The 21,436-nt window shown below is 36.4% G+C and overlaps 1 protein-coding gene across 1 annotated transcript; it reads right to left on the bottom strand.

Annotated features, from left to right (window-relative positions):
* Positions 1-746: 746 nt before the first annotated feature.
* LOC125867639 (probable manganese-transporting ATPase PDR2) lies at positions 747-19,578 on the bottom strand. Its single transcript, XM_049548200.1, has 21 exons — positions 19,191-19,578; positions 17,326-17,415; positions 14,099-14,301; positions 13,341-13,413; positions 13,060-13,232; positions 12,770-12,941; positions 12,015-12,119; positions 11,798-11,908; positions 11,593-11,679; positions 11,233-11,415; positions 10,112-10,162; positions 9,906-10,031; positions 9,040-9,119; positions 7,475-7,583; positions 6,345-6,473; positions 6,143-6,208; positions 5,965-6,036; positions 5,251-5,402; positions 3,238-3,349; positions 3,004-3,120; positions 747-2,269 (listed from the first exon to the last, which is right to left on the bottom strand). The coding sequence occupies exons 1-21, from the start codon at positions 19,437-19,439 to the stop codon at positions 1,193-1,195; spliced, it is 3,537 nt and encodes a 1,178-aa protein (XP_049404157.1). The 5' UTR covers positions 19,440-19,578; the 3' UTR covers positions 747-1,192.
* Between the last annotated feature and the right edge of the window lie 1,858 nt (positions 19,579-21,436).

The following is a 21,436-nucleotide window of genomic DNA, read 5'->3' as shown; positions in this document are numbered from 1 at the left end:
GTCGGCATATACTATACTCTTTTCAAACCGCGTTATATATACTATATTTTGGGGACTAAAGACACTGCTTTAATAGCTTGGTATAAAATCAATCAAATAATCTGTCATAGTTGAGGAGTTTTAGTAAGATCAATATAAAGCTTTTCTGATCATACGATCAATCACTAGAAATAATCTAGAATGAAGGCAAAAAGAAGTGCTTTTCTGTGATGAAGAAGACAATGGAGCTTTCAGTTCTTTGCGACATCAAGGATGGTTCCGTTGAAACTCCACTGATCTGAACCCAATTCTTGATCAGTATAGAAAAAAATATTCTCTGGAAAAACAGAGCAACAATGTTGTTATTGCAGATGATGTATTGTCGAAATTGAATTCCAAGATTGAATCTGTCAGCAAGAGAATTGAATTCTTGAAAGGGAGATCAACAATGAATCGTGATGATGGTGATGGAAAGAGACAAGAATTTAGTGAAATCTTGAACGAAATTATGTCCCCCGACTCAACCCCAAGATACGTCCGGCGGCTCAACCCTGCAGTGGCTTTAGGCCACAAAATTACAAATCCTCCAAAGAAGCAAAAAAAAAGAACAATATGGTTGTTTAATTGTTCATATCATGGATGAAAATTAGCATGATAAAATATGTGCAGCAATGCAGTGAGAGATTGTAATAGAAATTACTTTGAAATCGAATCATCAGATAATTGGGAAAGTAGGCATGTTTGTCACATTTTCATATGAACAACTATTATACTTGAAAACATTTTCCTGAAACAGCGATTTAGAACATTGTTAAAAGAGTTATATACTCTGTCCATCCAACAAATTCGAAAGCAGCCAAGCAAGGTTTCATGAGGAGAGTGAATCAAATCATCGATTATGATCTTTGACAGAATGTGCGCTAAAACACTAAAACAGTAGAAGAAGAAAAATTTCAGCTGTTTCCTTCAGCTCAAATCAGCCATGAATAAAGCAACACTTCTCTCTAGTTCTTGTATATTATAAGACAAAAATGAGCAAGCTGCTGTGGTATATTATGGTATACAGAGAAGATGAAATCCAGTTAACTTTTAGTTGCGATACCTCCAGTACCCGTCCAGCAGGCATTGATAAATATATTGCCAATAAAATGAAGCTCTGCTGAATACCTGACGGATCCAAATCTCTGCCATTCAAAACTGATACAACTATGAACTAGTTGTGCTTCTTTTCTAGACTTGCTGCTACACGACGTTGCCTCTGCTTCCAGTCAGGCATCTTACCAGGGAAAGCCCACCTTAACAACCTTTCCCAGGCATAGCAGACCAAAAATGTCATGAATGCCCAAATCAGCAGCTTATCTCTCAACCCTTTTGGCATAGGAACTAACTTCAACCAGTCATTTAAGTCCCTAAACAAATCAGAGGTGATAACTGTGAAGAAACCCACTGCAGCCAAAAGTGCGTATAAGAATGGTTTGTTTTCAGGTATGCTCTGGTTGAAAGGGTGGCCCATGTAGTTCACAGCAAAGGTTGCTACCTGTAGCATCAACCCAACCATGTATGAAACCGTATTAACAAGGTTTGGATGAAACTCTGAGTCTGGCTCAATGCATTCGTCCGGCATGTACTTGGTAGCTTCATTGACAGAGGAAATTAAGAAAAGTAGGTGGATAGCAAATTGTCCAAGGAGAGAGAGGAAGACATAGGCACAGAAAATGTTAGGATGGGGTCGCTCAGCTGAAAGTGTCGGAAGGGGCCGAGCATGTGAGATAAACAGAAAGAAGGCCGCAGTGAAGACCCCACTGATTGTAGCTTGAATGTCACCTAACTTGACACCATCTAAGTACATTACACTCAGGACATAGGCAGTAGCAAGGCAGTTAAGTCCAAGTATCTTAAACATCTGCAGGGTGGTTACTAGAGTACTACGACCTTGACGGATGATATCAGTGGTAGGGCAGACAGAAGCATGTTTTGCAGTGAATGGTGATGCCATTGATGCGTCCCCAAGTTTGACAATTGGTGCCTGACCGTCACCTCCTCCCTCATTAAGCTCATCCATGAGTTTCTTTAGCTTCTGCCGCTGCATCTCTGCAGGTGTAAGATGGCGATTACCAGATTGGCTGCTGCTGGTAGCTTTACTTTTTGAAGCGCCTTCTCCATTTTCTGTAGCAGATTTAAGTTTCTTCAACTTGGCAGGTTTTGCAGTATCATTTTTAGATGATCCATCAGAAGACTTTTGCCCTTTAGGGGGAGGTATTGCATTAAGTAGAGCTACTCCCACGTGTGCCTGAAAGAAGCAAATCCCACTAGTCTCACATATCGGAAAAAGGGTTGTCACCCAAAAAGAATATTACGAACACAGAAGAAGCATACTATGCAGTAAAAGTAAAACTATAAAGCAGACCAAACAATGCATCAAAAAAGTGCAATAAACTGCATCTCCATCTCAGAATACGCACAAAAAATGAACCCGCTTAAGTTGGTACAGTGAAGATATCTACTTGAACATCTTCAAATAACATGCAAGGGACAGTGAGTGAGGGGAAAGAGGGGTGGATAGGAAGGAGAGCTCAGAGCATAGATAGTACTTGCTCACACAAATTGCCACATCAGTACAAGGAAACTAACGGCAATATACTGACAAACAACACCTGATCAACTAACGATTAGTTATGTAAAACGAGGCAGCTCATCTCTGCCAGATCACTCCTACTACTACATGGGCAGAGGACTAGTCATTTTTCCAGATGTACTCGTGTCATATAAGTGTGACACTTGGTATGGGTACTCCATATAGATTTTTCAAAATACACAAATACTTGCTGAAAGGATTGGATGTACACCTAAAGGATAATTACCCATGCCAGACAAAGCCCATGCAACAAAGGACCACATGATGGGACTATTTCCCTGCAATGGATCAAGGTGCTTAGGTTGCTTCCAATCAAAAGGCCTCAAAAAATTGAAGCAAGTTCTGCACCCATTTGACAAATAATTTGTTGAAATAAAACAACATAATACCTGCTTTAGAGCTCCAACATCATTAGTACCATCACCACACATCAATGTCATTCTTCCCACGGACTTAAAAGTGGTTAATATAAGTTCTTTTTGCTCAGGGGCAACCCTTGCAAATACCTGGGTAAAATGATACATTTGTCAGGATATGAGTGAAAGAGTGAGTGTGTGTGTGTGTGTGTGTGAGAAAGAGAGAGAGAGAGGGAGAGAAAGCAGATTTTATCACATATTTCCAACCTTTACATAAGGAACTACTTTGGGGACAGCAGATGTCTGCTGCAACATCTCGATGCACTCGCCTCCAATACAGAGATCGTAAGCTTCTGATAAAGCTCCAACTTCATTTTCACTACAAACGTATGTAACATAAGATTATGAAAGCTGAAAGAGAATATGATTGAGTAATGTTTTGTTTATTGCACAAAATATCTCAGTTAATTCATCTTATTTTTTATTTTTGACAAAGGTAACAGTTTTGTGTATTAATCTTCAGCACTAAAGGCTGGGATCCCAAATTTACGTCATGGAGCTACATACAGTTGCGTGTACTCAAAACAAAACAAAACTAGATCCTACTTCATCTTACAAAGAACCTAGGATATCTATAACAGCTATAGGATCATCTACATACTCCGAACTGCACCAATAGCAAAAAGTGATTATGCAATTCATTTTAATCCTGTGTAAAGGACTACTAATACTCTCAAAGCATCTCATATTTCTCTCCTTCCATATGGTCCACCAAATCACTGCTGGGACAATTCTCCATCTGCTTTGGTCTGTACTGCCACTGCCTTCAGTGTTCCAGCTTTCTATAGCCTGACTTGCCCTTTGTGGCATGGTCCAGTTTGTGCCCCTGAAGCTAGTAAATAAGTGCCACAATTGTCTAACCACCTTGCAATGAAGAAACAGATGGTTGATTGTCTCTGCCTGCTCACAAAAAACACATCTAGGACACATGTATTCCCCTCTTCATTAGATTCTCCTGTGTTAGTACCGCCTCTTTAACTACCAACCAAGACTGCCACCTTATATGGAATTTTGACTTTCCAGATAAACTTCCAAGGCAAAAATCTGAGTTGAGTCCCCATTTGATTTTGTAGGCAGAGCTAACTGTGAAGATACCTTTGTTGTGATGAATCCACCTAAGAGTGTCTTCTCCCTCTTTCAATCCTCCAAAATGGTCCAGGGTGCCATAAAATTCAGCTAGTCTATCCACCTCCCAGTCTTGTATCATCCTTCTGTATGTTAAGTTCCATCCATGGATGGACCACACTTCTTGCACAGTGGCCTGATGTTGCTGATAGATGTCTGGAAAGAGCTGTTTGAGGCTGCCATTTCCTAACCAATTATTGTCCCAAAACAAAATCTTTCTTCCATTGTTTACATTGAATCTAGTTCTTTGAAAGAAACAATGCCACAAATTTCTGATTGATATCCATAGGCTAATACCATAGGCAGAAGTCACTTCCTTAGTTTTCCAGTGATCTATCTTCTCATACTTGGCCTGAATCACTCTAACCCAAAGGGCCTGCTCCTCTTTAGAAAATCTCCACAACCACTTCATCATAAGGCTTTTGTTCTGTTTTCTCAAGTTTCTAATGCCTAACCCACCTTGTTTCTTTGAAAGAATTACAGTCTTCCATTTGACCAAATGAAATCCTTTGCATTCTTTCTCTCCAATCCACAAAAAATTCCTCCTTAATGCATCAATTCTTTCCTCCACCTTAGGGGGGAGAGGAAATACTGACATCAAATATGTTGGCAAAGCATCTAAGACTTAGTTGATCAGGGTCAATCTTATTTTTTAAAGAATTTGGTACTACGCATAGACGAGTAAAAAATACAATTAGGTCACTTCTAAGGTAAGCATGAATTAGCAACCTAGTAAAAATAGTAACTTGCATGTTATAAATGGTTTAACTCACAATACCACACTGACCATGTACAAATCTTCACACTTTCAGCGTAATAAGGTAAATCCATTTACATGAAGAATATAACTCAATACATTTACTAATGCATGGAAATTCATTAGCTTATGTTCCTTTAGCTAATTCTTCAATAAAAGGAAAAACAAAAAAATGTTTAAGATCAATGATGCAGATTCCCAATCTTGTTAGTACGACGATAACACAGAACATGAAGCAATTGGGAACTGTTAAAGAGTAAAATCATCAATAAAAATAAATAACAAGGCAAACTGTATATGAGCAGAGTTCAATACTGCATTAAACATTCATTTTCTACCTGTAGCTGATTATATCTGTCTCATCAGGAGAAACCCAGGCATATTCTTCCTTGTTCTTAGCACGTCCCAGAATCAGTGCTGGTTTTGAGATAATATGGACTTGTTGAGCCACGTGGCAAGCTGTCAAAGCTTGATCACCAGTAATCATGACCTATTAAACCATGGCTATAGATGAGTACTGGGAGCTTCAAAGTGGTAAGACTTGGAATGAATTCGCTTTTTTTTTTTAGAATGTAAGTGGTAAGACTACACATGTAACAATAGAAAATTGTATTCCAATATATGTGATGTGTTTTTCACAATACTTCAAACCTTATTCAACGGTGTAATTTTAAAGAATAACTCAATTGAAGATGGCACTCATAGGCTTTAACAAGTCAAATTAGGTGTTACTATTCATAGAGTCACTACATCAGAAGATTGATGGTCCTCTAGGCCTTTGTAACTGCTTCCCTGCCTAAGCAAACTTCTGCTAAGTGACTCCACTGGGGATTTCAAAGATAATATGCCAAATACAAATTTCCTGACTATGAATACAAGGACTGTGAATATAATTTCCGCAATTTTAGTTTCTGGTAAGCTTCATGAAGCATTATGTAATTAGTTACGGAATACTAACTAAAATAACATCACCAATTGTTTAGCACAGTATGAATCAGTAAGTGGCTGAGAACAAAACAAGGAAAAGAAAAAATCAGCCAAATCACACCTACCAAGTCATGAGATGATTGCTTTAATTCAGTCAAGACAGTGGCTGAGTCTCCTCTGATGGGGCAATTGAACACCTAATAAATCATCAAGAAGTAATACCAAACATGTCAAAGAAGCTGCACAATATCCCTGGAACGAACATCAGATCATTATAGCACAAAAGGGAAAATGAGCTTTTACCGCAAAACCAGCAAAAGTAAGCCCACTTTCCACTACATCTCTCTCCAGGCTCCTGGCTTCACTAACCTTCACCAAGTTGAGCATGGAGAAAAGTTCAAAGAAATTGAAGTGTAAAGAAAGAAAGAAGGTAGAAAGCTGGATACCATGTAATAATCAAACAAGTGAGAGCTAGAGAAATCTTTTGCCATGGAGGGGTTCTTACTGTCATATCTGGCAGAGACTTGAAAGCCAGAGCCAATACACGTGATCCTTGACGGGTGTATTTTTTATAGGTTGGCACGTAGGATTGTGGCACATCAATGAGTCTTTCCTGTATTGTCTCCGGTGCACCCTGGAAATATTTTTAGTAAGAGAAATTGATTTAATTAGCAAGTCGCATTATTAAATATATTAACAGTACAATGGAAACCAATAAATGTTCTTTAGTGAAACAAGCTCATTTGAACTTGCGGACTGAACTGGAGAATCATTCCCAAATGCATATACTTTAGCTTTAAATCATCAAGCCAACCCAACAAACACAAAGCAAAAGTTTCCAAGAAATAAAGTAGAAGAAAAAATTGCCAAGAAATAAAGTAGCATGCATCCTGTGAAGGCACTAGCTTTATCTGCCTCTTAAGGTGATGCAAAACACTAAATCAAAAACACATCTTATAGATATATGGACACACCGTTACACAGCACTTTCAAATTAATCAAAGAGCTTCCAATAAATAATAACTATCGTCGGAAAACACTTTTGCCATAAACACCAACTTTCTTTATCATTTGACAAGAACAAACATGAAATAGGTTTTACCATATCATGATCACAAAGGGCATTCTTCTACAGTTGATTCCCTATAAAACTGCTCATATAGTGTACTAAGTTGCATTAAGCTTTACTTATACATTGTTTGGTCATCATTTTTGTTGCCAACCTAAACAACATTTGTGTTAATGTACGAATGAATCTATGCATTATTATATGTGGGATAGAAGATGGAATACAAATACGAGAATTAGTAGTATATGGATTAAAGCAACTAAAATGACCAAAATGACTCTCATCTTTTAAACAACCCCTTTAAAAAAGATAAACAAAACACATATTTTAAACTATGCATTGTACAAGGAATGATACCCATACTATGATTGATGCACTACAAACACTACATTATCAATTCCTGCATTATAATCCCTATATTACAATCCTTGCATTAGTAATCCCTACATAACCTGTCTCTTTACCAACTGACCCTTAGAATTATTTCAATGCCTCCACTTGGACCAACTGGCCCTTGACCTCATTCAATCCAACAAAGCTGGATAAGAAGGAACTAGGCATCAAACCTTGACAAAAGCAAAAAATTGCTCCTGAATACGAACAACAACAGCCATTCTTTTCAAGTGAGACGCAAAATGATGTCGCTGCACAATTTGAACAGCATCACCTCCACCTCTGCAGTATCCAGTATTAAGAAAGAGAAAATATTAACAAGAAGATAGACAACTTTTTTTGGAAAAAAGAAGAAGCATAAACAGCTATTTTTCTTGTTAGAAGTTCAAGAAGGAACAAAATCTAAAAAACAGATCCATTGCACATACGATAATTTTCTATTAAGCCATTTCTATCAAAATAATCTCTCCATATTATCCAAACTGTGATAGATGAATACAGAGTACACAACTTCGAATCCAATAAAGATGCTTGAAAGCACTTCCAACTAATAAGGATGATGAGGAATAGTGGTATGTTCATTACTGTCGGTCAAAGAATTTATTTATTAACTAAATGAGGGACAACCTGAAGAGACGATGAAAGGCAATAAATGAGCCGATCCACAACAACTTAAGGTCATAAGAAGTTATCAATCTAGCTGAACTGATTCTAACAATAACACAACAATTGAAGTCTTTTATGTCACAAGCAAAAGGTGAACAACATTGGAGCTAGTATTGTTTGTTGAAGATTTGATGAAAATAACATTTGAATGGATTTGGTTCCACAAAACAGAAAGGGACATTTACTTTTGGAAGTTACGGCAATCTCAAAATTGTGAAAACAAAATAGCTATTTGGAACTCCACTAAAAACTACTAGGCAATGAAAGTTGGTTTCTCAGCCTGTTTGGCCAAGCTTCCAAAATCAAATTATTTGGAAGTGTTTTGTTTACAGAAGTGCTCTTCGAAAAAGTACTTCAAAGTACTTTTGGAGAGTAACAATTTGTGTTTCGCTAACCAATTTGAAACACACAATATTACAGCAGAAATTTGCACTTCCCCAAGATCCCAAAAGTGATTCTGGGGAAAAGCTACAATTTTCAGCTTCCGAAGAACAGCTTTTGTTGCTACTCAGAATTCTTTCCTCCTAAAAGCTTGGTCAAACACCTCAACTCTCTAGAATAAGCAATAACAACAACATACCTAGTGTAATCCCTCAAGTGGGGCCAGGGGAGGGTAGGATGTGCGTAGACCTTACTCCTACCTTTGTGGGGTATAGAGGTAGTTTCCAATAGACCCTCGGCTCAAGAAGAAAAAATTTCAAAACAACACTAAAAAATAAGCACTTTGAACTTCCCAAAAGCTTGACCAAACAGACTATATACCTTTTTGCATGGAACATGAAAAGCAATAGAATAGATCATTCAAACCCATTCACCATCTGCCAGAATTAGTCAAATATTAACTCATAAGACTTGTGTAATTGATTATCCCTTTTCAAAAGAATGTTTAACTTGGAAAAATCAAATGTAAACAGAGGCACAAATGGACATGTGAAGAAATATGACATGAAAGGAAAGGAATAACTGCAGAACTACCAGTATCAACTGAAGATTATTTAAAGCAGTAGACATCTGAGGCCAAAACTATTCTTTTCTAATATCAGTAGGAAATGACATCCCAGGCAAAGCTTACTTTTTTGGCATGGCTTTTTCATCTGATTTATATGTCCAGTCAATCCCTTTAAGTGCAGCCTTCTCAAGAGGATCACCCACCTACAAGAAAACAGGATGTTGGCACCAGATAAGCAAACAGCAATGGTCACCAAAATGAGGATGTTTTGAATGCAAATGTTGAATGAATTAACACCAAATAATACCCCAGAATCCAAACAAATGAAAGATTATTTTACTTTTTCCTTCTTTCAGATAAGTTGAGATAACTGCATTAAAAACTATGGGAATGCACAAGTCATATACATTAATGAATACCGTATATGAAGAAAAAGAACGAGGAAAGTTAAGAGGATTCAGTTCTTTCTTTCTTTTTATAATAGGTAAATAATACCCTATTATATCTGAACACCAGAGGTTCATGCCTTGAAAAATATTATTTCCGTGAACTAAATTCTCAGTTTCGTACCCAACGTTTTAAGAAAGTTCAATCCAAATGAGAGTCAAGTAAAATCAATTGAGAAAACCTCATCAAATGGCTAACATTTTTTATAACTGAAAACCCCACATGTTACTTAGCAGGCACACGCCTTAACCACAAAAACTTTATTAAATAACTAATATAAAATACATGAAAGAGATCGAAACCAATAGTAGTCTATGGAATTTTTTGGTTGTGTATGGATGTTCCAGTGACTATTATATATCAGAGCATGTGACGTACAACATAAACAAACATTCATGTGGCGTGTAGATTAGACCCTAGTGGGTAGCTCTTCACCAACAAAAAGGAAGCTGGGAAGAACCAAAATCAATGTTGTTCTTACTTGGCTACACAAATAATATAGAATGAGTTCCAGGACAAAACTATGAAGCAAAATTAGTTACCAGCTTATTGTCCACAAAAACCAAAGAATGACAAGACGCAAGAATTTCCAGAGTACGAGAAGGAACTGTAGTCATTTCTCTTTCTAAGTCCTCACTGCCAGTCAATCCACCAACCCCTGAGAACTCCTGAAATTGGAACACCAAAGAAGTCAAAATGTTAAAGTTCAGCAACTAAGGTAGAAGACAAAAGTATATGACTGTCATACCATGTCATCGGATGTCAAGGTTCCAGTCTTATCAAAGCAACAAATATCAACCTGCAGGGAGAAAGGGTAAAAAGTAAAAACCAAAACACAGAAGAGAAATTAGAGTCTTAACTCCAAAAAGCATATTGGAAAAAAAACACTGATACACTGAACAATCTAAATGCTGCTAGTGAATTTTTAAAGGCTTAAAACACAAGCTTGAGGCCAACACTAGAATCTCACATAAGACCAGGAAAGCACCAGGAAAAGAATTTGAGCATCCACCCAAAACATAAAAGCAATAATGAGGGTTATATTCTCTGATATCCTTCCCCGTGTGCAACCCAATTCTACAAATTTTGCGTATTTTTGTCCTTTTTTGAGAGGATTGAAGAGTTGACTTGATGTACAGAGAGATTAGCCTCAATAGGCTGAAGAATGCACCCAAAGCAAGAGCGCAGACTCAATACAATGATGAGTGGGCCTAGAGTGTTTACGCTAGGGAGAGAGACATGACTCAACAACCTAAGGAGAGAACCTGGAGCAGAGTCAGTGGCTCGATGGGCTAAATTGAGAGTAAGAAATGAGACAAGCTCAATGCAGCTCGACGACCCGGGGTGTGAGAGAGAAGCCAAAAGCAAATACAACAGGTGGAGAAAAGAAATTTATGAAACTAGGCTTACCAAATTTGGCTTTGATAACATGTGAAAGAAAACTTGAAGCACATACTTATTTAAAGCACATAGCTTCCCCCATGAAGCGATGCCTTTTAATAACACCGATCATGATACTATGCAATCCATAGGGGCATTAGAACTCCATCCTTGTTTTTTAGAATGAAAAAAAAAAGAAAGTAAATACTCTACCCTTAATTTTTCCCTTGCAAAGGTTGGTCTAACAGTAGCCTAACCATGTTAAATGACTATAATGCAAAAGCCAGTGTTCTCTGGATTTGCTTCAAGTTGATGAAACACAGACCCATCAACTATTTCCCGAAACCAAAAAAAAAGCATGAAGAATATAGAGGAAAGAAGACATGCTACCCATCAAGACCCTCCAATTACTCCCCTACCCAGAAGGTCAAGTATTTCAAACACAAGAAAAAATGTCCAATACGGATACTCTTAGGGCACAAAACTCACCTTTCCAGCAAATGGGATCCGGAAAGGTTCTGTGCAGAATATCCCTCGTCGTGCTAGAGCAATTAAAGATGTATTAACAGCTATTGATAACTCCATTGGCAGCTCTGGAGGGATAACTGAAGTAATTATCAATGAACAACTGAGAAACAGCTTGTATTTACTTCTTGTTGGGTCCTCTAGCCCCTGCATGTGAGCACGTGCCAAGGAGAAAAAGGGAAAGAAATTAGCATTCCACGACAAAACTTCATTCCACTCCAGAAGCATGGCTGGTTATCTGAGTTACTTCCCACGGCTGATTTGAAGGAGACAGCTGAAACTAGACAAGCCTAAGCAAATCCAATCAGAGAACCAAGATAATACCTTTTTAAGAACATATCCCGCTGCGATTACGGCAAAAACAACCAAGAAAAGAATAAAAAAACCACTTTCCCAGCTGTTGGCAGTAACCTACAAAAAGTAATACATATGTCATGGTACTTTGAAAATCCAATGATAGCATCATTTGTAGAAACGCAAATAATAATGCTCATCTTGAGATACCAGCAGATTAAAGAGCATTATTTACCCTCTCTGTGGAAAATAAAATAGTCCGCATAAGTTTGCCTTGACTTGTTTCAAACCCAGTTCGTAGAACAACAGCTAAGCATCCACCATCAGGGGTCTTCATTGGATAGCTCTACTCATGATGACAATCAAAGGAAGACAAAAAAAAGGAAAAGGAAAAAGTTAATGAATAAATTCTAGAAGCAACTAAACATAAAGAGTTACCAATCATTGACAACCTTATCGGGTGTATGCTGCAAAATTTTGGTTCCACCAAAAAGGACATGGGCTTTATCTCGCTTAGCAGACAATGTCTCCCCAATTCCTCTACCCATGATTGAAACCTGAATGAATAAAGGGGGAACGATTAAAACTAAGAAGTTCTATACCCAGCATATAATAAAGACTTAGAAGCATGAGCACCACAAGTTGCAATAAGAGACAGCTTGACGAACTTAGACACTTATCATTCTGCCATCTCCCGCTCATTATATTCAATAACTGACAGCTCATAAATTTGAAAAGGGCTCAGTGCAGCAATAGCTGGACCTAGCATTCGTAGCCGACAACAGAAAGAATTGAACTCCGACAGAAGGATTTGCTACATCCATTAGACAATGGAAGCTGAAACTGTGCAAATATGGAGGCAAGACATGCTCAGTCAAACTCTACAAGTACATATTCCCCTATTGACTGGGGAAAATGGCTATAAAGACAGCATTGCCCTTCACAATCAATTTATCAAATTAGAGATAATCTCACACAAGTTCGATTGAAATGTCAGTCCCTTAACATGACACTGAAAATACCAAAATCTACCACAGGTAACTCTTTGATATCTTTGAACAGTAAATATAAGAAAAAACAATGAATGCCAACTAAAAGAGCAGTTCCCCCAGCATCTTGTCTAAGAAAACGAAATAGATATATGTAGTGCAGCTTCATTTACTTGTATATAAACAGCATCAAACAGAGAACAGAAAGGGAAGATTACCTTCCATTGTGGGGTTGATTCGCCTGTCAAAATAGCCTCATTCACAATAGCAGTTCCAGCTAGCAAAAGCATGTCAGCAGGTACAGACTTGTCTTCTCCATTTTGACCAACAGAGCGCCCGACGGACACAACATCTCCGGGTAACAGTTCAGTCCCAGAGAGTTTCACCCACCTACCATGCACACCTCTTAACACTCAGCATGAAGAATATGCATATCTATCTATTGATGTTTAAATTGCAGTACATGTGGAAAAAAATAGTATAAGGAGCAATGCTTGTCTTGACATACTTTCCACAGCGATACACCATCAAAGTCTGGCTGTCAACTCTTACACGCCTTAATTCAGACAGGGTCTTCAACCGGCTTTTGGCCATTGTTGACTCAAACATAAACAGCATAAACAAAGTGAACAAACTGTAATACCAGTATTCATCTAAGCACCATAAACCCACACAAAAGACCTGCATGTAATGAGCACCTGTTAGATAATTTTGAAAACAAAATAAACACTAGGGCAGTGACTGCAGTAGGAAACTATCAAATAGATAAATGATTCAATCAAAACATACCTGGAATACAAAGAAAGGCTCCATGACCTGCTCTTTCATCAGTTTCTGAAATGTTGGCTGAGGATATTCAAACCTACATGGGTCAGGTAAGCAAGGAACAATCAGTTCATTGAACTTGCATTTGAAATCAACAAGCTGGAAATGTTAATCACATAAAGATATTAATTTGATTAGGTCCTAGTCATCAATTAGAATTAAAATAATAATAGCAAGAAAGGTTTAGAAGATACAATTGCGGTCCAAAAGCTATAATAACCTCTGAAGTATTAAGGAGTTCATGAGTCTATTACCTTATTGTAGGATTCAAATAAAATTACAACATTGGGCATTTCTTTGCTAAAAATTATGAATACCCTCTTTAATGCTTACATTTCACCAACAAATATAAGGTTAGAATAGAAAAGCAAGAATTCCATTCCATTGGTCAGACATCACAAAATATGAGCAGCACCCAGTATGGACTTATGCAGCTAGCAGCACACATTAAAGCAACACCTGGAGTAGGATCATCCCCATGCCCCATAAATAGCAGTTAAGGAGACCTCAAATCAGGGAGAGGATTTTTTTTCCGTTGAAGAACTAGGTTCTCTGTTTCTTTAAAAAAAATTCTTGCCAAGACTTTTTTATTTCAAGAAAGAGGAGGGGGAGGAGAGCAGAACATTGCAGGAGAGAACCACAAAATGTTCTGTGATGAAAGCTTGACACGGGATTACATAATGGTCTGCCAAGCGAATGCATAGAAAAGAGGGAAAACTCACACGTTCCGGCCCCATTTCTCACTTGCAGCAACAACTTTAGCTTCAGTTCCATGGCCAGTATTCTTAAGGTAGTATCCAAACGTCTCTTTTGAAGGATAAGGAAGTTTGCTGAAAGTTCCTTTCTCCTTTGAATAGATGTACTGTTGCTTCCTGAATTCAAAATAAATCTCATCCACATCCTCAGAAGACGAAGAACCAGCCAGCTGCATAAACAGAGGAACAGTTTGACACAATCAGGAGATGGAATAAAGAGTTTTCTTTTTGTTGGAAAACAGATAAACCAGTTTGAAGCCTCGAATCTTAGAATCAGTACAGAGCTTGAAAACACTAGATTTTTCCATGGATTGCCAGCTCTAGGGTTGAAACTTTTTTTAAAAAAACATCTAACAAGGAGAATGGTGGAATGAGGGCTTTGTAGATTATCTCAAAAAAATGAGGATGAAGCTACTGGATGTAGAAATCTGTACCTCAGTTAAGCTAACTACTGGGCGTAGAATTCTGTACCTCGGTTAAGCTAGCTACTGGGCATAGAAATGGAAAATGAAGTATATAATGTATTGCTGATGATTCCATCCTTCAGTCTTTGTGCATTATAATTCTTTTTTTGCTATGTGTACAAATATCATTATGTAAATTGTCACAACTATTTTCATCTGTTCTTATGGATGTGTAATTTGTGAGCCATGAATCATTACCTAACCTTTAGTTAGTAAATGCTGTGTCTTTTTCTTCTTGGTTGAGATTTGTTTTAAAATATTTTACCCAACAACAACATACACAGTGAAATTCCACAAGTGGAGTCAGGGGAGAGTAGAATGTACGCAAACCTGACCTCGTGGAGGTAGAGAGGCTGTTTCCAAAAGATATTGGTAACTATTGGTAAATGTAATAAAGTTGATATTATATTAACAGCTCTGTAATTTATGTATAAGATCAGTACTTCCAAGCTTTCTTATGTTCGTCAGGACTAAAGCAACCAAGGTATACTTATTTTTGATAAAGGACTGATACAAACTTGACCAACATTTTCTTGTTGGTCCATTTNCCACCCCATCTGCTTTTGCTTGATGGGCTTTTGGTGTGAATACACAGTTACTATTATCAAAAAAAAAATATTAACAGCTCTGTAATATATGTATAAGATCAGTACTTCGAAGCTTTCTTATGTTCGTCAGGACTAAAGCAACCAAGGTATACTTATTTTTGATAAAGGACTGATACAAACTTGACCAACATTTTCTTGTTGGTCCATTTGAGGACAAGCGGTAAAAGCGTGAAGAATCCTGAATACTCATCTGCATGCTGCAATTTACTTCAAGTGACAGACTAAATCACTAAGATGGAGAGATTAGTACCATCCTAATGACATAAAAATGACAAATGGGTCTCTTTTTAATCAAATTAAACCACCTCATTAATGGAAGAGAGTTAAAGGTTGTCATGATGCAGAGAATTACTAGTGATTAACACCTACATCTAGACGAACACCTGTTTAATGTCTTCCATCAATTGCGAATTCGAGATCTCCACACTCATAACAACCTCACTCTTTCAGTTATCTCTTTGAACTTACTTCAGTTCATTCTTGCAGCAAAAGTACCACGTTGACCCTCAAAATATTTAGTACTCTTAAGCTTGTCACTTAAGTCATAGTTTTCCTTTCTGAGCATCTTTTTTGCTGTGAAACATGGTCAACAAGAGATTGTTATGTTTGGAATTCAAGAAATCTTAGGAAGGAACGCCTACAGGGCCCACCTCTAAGCACTCCAATTAGATTGAGACAGCAAAACAATTACCAATTAAATAGCAAGATTAGCAATAATGACAAGGCCCTGAGTTCAAGGAGAGAGAAAAGGCTAGTTTACTCAATTAAGCATTTACAATTTACTTCAGTTTGTTCTGGTAGAGTTGGAATTGGAGTGCAAGCAACACATCCTCTTGCTTCTTATCCAATCCTGCAAGGATGGTAGGATTGGGGAAAGCTGACACATTCTCTATGTTTGTTTCTCCTCTTTTACTTCCTTATTAAAGACAGTGTTGTCAAAGGCACGATTAAGCCCTGAAGCGAGGCTCAAAACATGTTGAGCGCTTTGCATCGCTTAATGTGCATTCCAATCTCGTCATCAAGGTTCTAAGGCATATTTTTCATTGCCAATGAGCCTCTTCTGAACAACGACACTAAACAATTGATATTTCACTTCATAGTGGTTTTTTGTCCAATTTCTTTGTTCATAAATTTGTTATTCATGCTTATAATTATAAGTCTTAGACTAACCATATATATTTATGTTTGTTCTCCCTTTGCGCCTTTTTTCACTAAAGCCCGCACTTTATTTGTGCTTTGCGCCTAATGGTCCAATGGACCTTGGAGTTTTTTTGTGCTTTTTGCTTTTGATAACACAGATTAAGGGAAGGAAGTAACCCTTGAATCTTTATGCCCTGCTCTCCTCTTTTTATCAGAACTAAAATATACTTAGATTTATAACCCCAACACTTCAATGCACCCCAAAAAAAAACGCTAAGAAACGCTTGTCACACAATGTTAAGACTCAAAGAGTACAGCATACCCATCTACGCTGGCTATGTCTAAAAAACATGAGTCAACCTCAAAAAGTTAGTAAAAATTATTATGTGAGGCAACCTCATAACTGTAACTTTTTTACCATTGTCAACCTTAGGAACAAGTACTAACAGTTCGTATGACTATCAGGATAACAAAGGGTGTCAATCTACTGCTATAGCTCACTTACTTTATGAATAAGTAAAAGAACGATGCAGCCTGTTAAACTTGCTATCATAAAGGAACAATGCCACCTGTTAAACTTCTTACAGAAACGTAATAAAGAAGATAATTAAGGTCAAGATATTGGACCCTAGACAAGTACGGTGTCCTACTCCAACAGATATTACTCTTGGGAAACCTTCAATTTCCGGTCCTCTTTTTTATTTTTTGGAACACCTTCAATTTCCGGTCCTCTGTTTTATTTTTTTGGAACACCTTCAATTTTCCATCCTCTTAATCAAAAGAAGAACACAACGTGGTAGAATTTAAGACAGGTGGTGTTTAAAATTTTCGACAATTTCTTCTTCTTTTTTTCTCATTAGAGTCATTACTTGGCGAGTCACTTTCCAATTAGTTAAGATAAAGCTACAATGATAAGAACAAAATACTAAAGATGCATCTAGAAAAAATCTCCATAAAAACAAGAAAAAAATAGGATCTGCACCTTTCGAAAGTGAAGAGGCACAACTTCTTTACTTCCAGAGAACTTAGCTGGGGTGACTTTACAACAATCTGCTCGATGTATGTCATCCACCTGTCCAGGCAAAGGATTAAATTAGGTTCAGGCTGTCACCCAACTATCTGCAATATGAACCTCATGTCTTGGAAATCTCAATATGCAGTGAGCAAATAGTACACTACTTTAACCACAAGCCTTGTAGCTCGGCCAGTATAACCCAAGGTTACATATTCCCCATCCTCCTCCTCTTAGCCCCTTGAGTAGCACAATAATTTACAAAATAGCTGGTCAAGATTCAAATTATGAATAGGAGTCCTAAATTGGTATTGAAGTAACTAACTAGAGAATGTTCTATCTATAAATGAAAAAAAAAAATCTGTTCATACAGAAGGGGGGAGACTGGGATTACAAATCTTCTTTGCATGACTGCATTGGGACCCTCTCAAATCTCATTTCGAATTCTAAACATGTAGGATGACATAAATAGGTATAATCATAACAATTTCATATCCTGAACTCCATAATTGTATAATACTTTACTTAATCCCCAAGCTATTGATCCCCCTCCCATGAGGATAAAACTGACAAAATTTGGCAATCAAGTAAAAATAAGTTGAGCAAACACATGAGTCACTACAAACTCTTCTTTGGCATAGTTCTTACCATTGATGAGGTATCTGAAATGAAGATATTAGAACAAAAGGTACTATTAAATTAAGCATGCCTGTTTCTTCAACTTCAATTCTTTTATACTTCATATAAAAGAAGTTGCAGGAGAAAGGCAGCCTATCCACTTCAAGTGATACATAGAGATGGTACAATCAAATGGAAACTGAAGTATGGGTGGGTCCAACATTGAGGTCAAAGGCATATGCCAAGAGAAAGGGATAGTAGCATAAATATCCAAACATAGAAGTACTACATATGCAGATTTAAATAGATCCATGTTCGTCTCATGCAGGCTAATTTGCTATGTCATTTTGTATTTAGGTCAAGTTTCAACCTTAATATATCTACTTGTTAAACAATTTACTGGAGTTTTAACTGCTCTAGCTAAAGTTCATTCCTACCTTTCAACAAGTCTTCGCCCCCACACCCCAGAGCCCTCATCCCCACCACCCCTGCCTCCCCACATCCCACAGTATTTGTCTACATTTACCACCCTTGCCTCCCCACATCCCACAGTATTTGTCTACATTTACGACCCCTGCCTACCCACATTCCACGGTATTTATCAACATTATATATACTTTAAGGATAGGAGTAATATTCTTTTCAAGAAACTAACTTATTTTCCAAGAAAACATCTTCATTCATACCAAATACACCCCTAAATCTGTACCACTAGCATTCCCCAAGCTTTCTTAGCAAAACTCACTACAAAGATCATCTAATAATCCGAAATTTCACATTGAAACAGACAAAACAAATACTGAGTTAAAAAAATAACAATCCGACAATCTAATTAACTTATTTACAAACCTTGGAATACTGAACAAAGCGCTTGAAATCAACGGACCAAANTGTCTACATTTACCACCCTTGCCTCCCCACATCCCACAGTGTTTGTCTACATTTACCACCCCTGCCTACCCACATTCCACGGTATTTATCAACATTATATATACTTTAAGGATAGGAGTAATATTCTTTTCAAGAAACTAACTTATTTTCCAAGAAAACATCTTCATTCATACCAAATACACCCCTAAATCTGTACCACTAGCATTCCCCAAGCTTTCTTAGCAAAACTCACTACAAAGATCATCTAATAATCCGAAATTTCACATTGAAACAGACAAAACAAATACTAAGTTAAAAAAATAACAATCCAACAATCTAATACAAACCTTGGAATACTGAACAAAGCGCTTGAAATCAACGGACCAGACAGTGAACAAGAAGACCAGAGAATGAAAGGCAACGAGGGCACCAAGAACTATGAAAGCATCCGTAATATCTAAGCTAGGTACTACAGTTAGAAGCCAAACACCATATAGAATAACGAAGGGCCAAACATCCAAACGCCATGACCAGTGTCTCTTCTTGAGTAAATCCACACTCTCCACCACTTTCCCACCCACTTGAAATCGCGTCATCTCTCAATTCTCTCCAATGCGCCGTCGCCGTCCCGCCGACCGATACGATCTTAACGAACAGTTGAAAATTCCGATCTAGTTGAATGAGATTGGGGGAGAAAGAGAGGAGACGGGGTTTCAGTGATGCGTTATAGACTTATATATATAAAAGGGAGAAAAGCAAACGAGGAATTGGAATCTTGAAAAGGAAGTAGAGATTTTATTTTACTAGATTTTTCAGTTTCAAAGCTTATATATTATGTTCAAATAAAAAGGAAAAATTGCACAAAACCTAATCACTTATTAAAAAAAAATCAATTTTTATATGTATTTTATATTATTAAATAAAAAATAACTTAGAGACATACATAAAAATATATATATGATAATTTATCATCATCAAAATTATATATAGTGAACAAACTTTCATTATTTATGATATCAAAAATCAAAATTGCATTGATATTTGTTAAAAAAAAAAAATACACTTTAAATAATAAGATATAGGATATGAGCATCATAATATAATACAATCACTTACAAGAAACAAACATAACAAAAAGGATAATGGTAAAGCAGAAGATGACAAACTGAAAAGTGTGATGAAAGAAAATTGAAGACGGACAACACAGGATCAGGGGCGGAGCTATAATGTGTCGAGGATGTCCAATTGGACATCTTTCATCGGAAAATTACACGATATATGTAGGTAAAATTCTATGTAATAAGAGTATATTTAATATTTTGGACACTTTGAAATCAAGATTGTGGTGTAGCTCAGTGGGTGAAATCGCTCAGCGAAATTTGTCTGCCTGTGTGCGAGTTTGCAGGATTGATTCCCTATAGTTGATTTTTTTACTTTCTCTCATTTTTTTAAGAGAGCAATACTAACTTGCACGTCACTCACTCAAGTTTTCTATGAAATTTGATATTATTTATTAACAATTGTTATTTTATTTATTAACAATTCTTACATATTTTTATGATCTTTTTATATGATATTTTTATTTTTACACGTAAGAGATCATAATTATTTTCTTTTATGCAATTAGTAAGTGACCAAGAGATTTGATTTTCTCATAAACTTTTTTTTAAAAAAAAAAAAGTATCAATAGCAAATTAAATTCTTACCCGGGGTATCTTTTTGACTTTCTTTTTTGATTTTGCATTAAATTTTGTAGGTAAAACTTAAAAAAAAATTACAATTCTACCAAAATCAAAAAGCAAAAATGTTTCACTATTTTTAATTTTTTTTTAAATCTCGTTTGATTTTGCTCTACCTTCTTTGTATCTTGTTGTTATTATCGTTGTCGCCAGATACTATTATAATATTAAAGCCTAACAGTGGTTTCTTTCTGGGATAAACTTTCTTCTCTCTTTCTCTTTTTTTGCGTCGTTCATTCGCTTCATATTAAATTAAATATGAACTCATTAGAGCTAAGTATTATACATTTTGATTTTAAAAAATTTGGTGCACTCATTTGTAAAAAAAGAATAATTACTTACTCAATGCTTGGACACCCTTCGTAAAATTTCTGGTTACGCCACTGCACAAGATAGCAAACAAGTAAAGATTTATTGATATAACTTTAATTGACTTTTAAGTTTAAAATATTAAGATAATAATTAGATGACGATTGCTTGAGAAAAATAATAAATGACAAATTTCATCTATTGTATAGCCGAAGAACAAAAGGTTCAATAACATTTCTAAAGGCTTTTATGCTTAGTGTAAGTATCTTGTATGTGTCTCTCCTCCCGTATTAATGAGAACAATTTCTTTCTTAAAATAACATAAATAATATTTAAAATATGTATATGTGTGACAGTATAAGAATTCAAAAAGAAAAAAATAGAAGTTTCAAATTGAAGAATGATCATGTGAAAGAATTCGATTAAATTTAATGATTATTTTTTAAAAAAAATTAACTCTCTTTTTAATTCGATAATTCTTTAAATTTATCAATAACTTTCATTTAGATAATTGAAATATTATAATTTTTCCATTTCCTATATTA

The sequence above is a fragment of the Solanum stenotomum genome, chromosome 1 (genome assembly GCF_019186545.1).
Source record: "Solanum stenotomum isolate F172 chromosome 1, ASM1918654v1, whole genome shotgun sequence".
In the NCBI taxonomy this organism is placed as follows: Eukaryota; Viridiplantae; Streptophyta; class Magnoliopsida; order Solanales; family Solanaceae; genus Solanum; species Solanum stenotomum.
Note: the sequence above shows the minus strand (reverse complement) of the source record. Positions and strands in the feature narration are given on the sequence as shown.

What these genes read in the sequence shown, in the direction of transcription:
- LOC125867639 (XM_049548200.1), bottom strand. Translation starts at nt 19,439, where the DNA reads ATGACGCGATTTCAAGTGGGTGGGAAAGTGGTGGAGAGTGTGGATTTA. An exon ending in ATGGTGTATCGCTGTGGAAA is followed by an intron (nt 12,942 to 13,059) that starts GTATGTCAAGAC and finishes TGTGCATGGTAG; the next exon opens with GTGGGTGAAACTCTCTGGGA. An exon ending in TTTTATTTTCCACAGAGAGG is followed by an intron (nt 11,680 to 11,797) that starts GTAAATAATGCT and finishes TACTTTTTGTAG; the next exon opens with GTTACTGCCAACAGCTGGGA.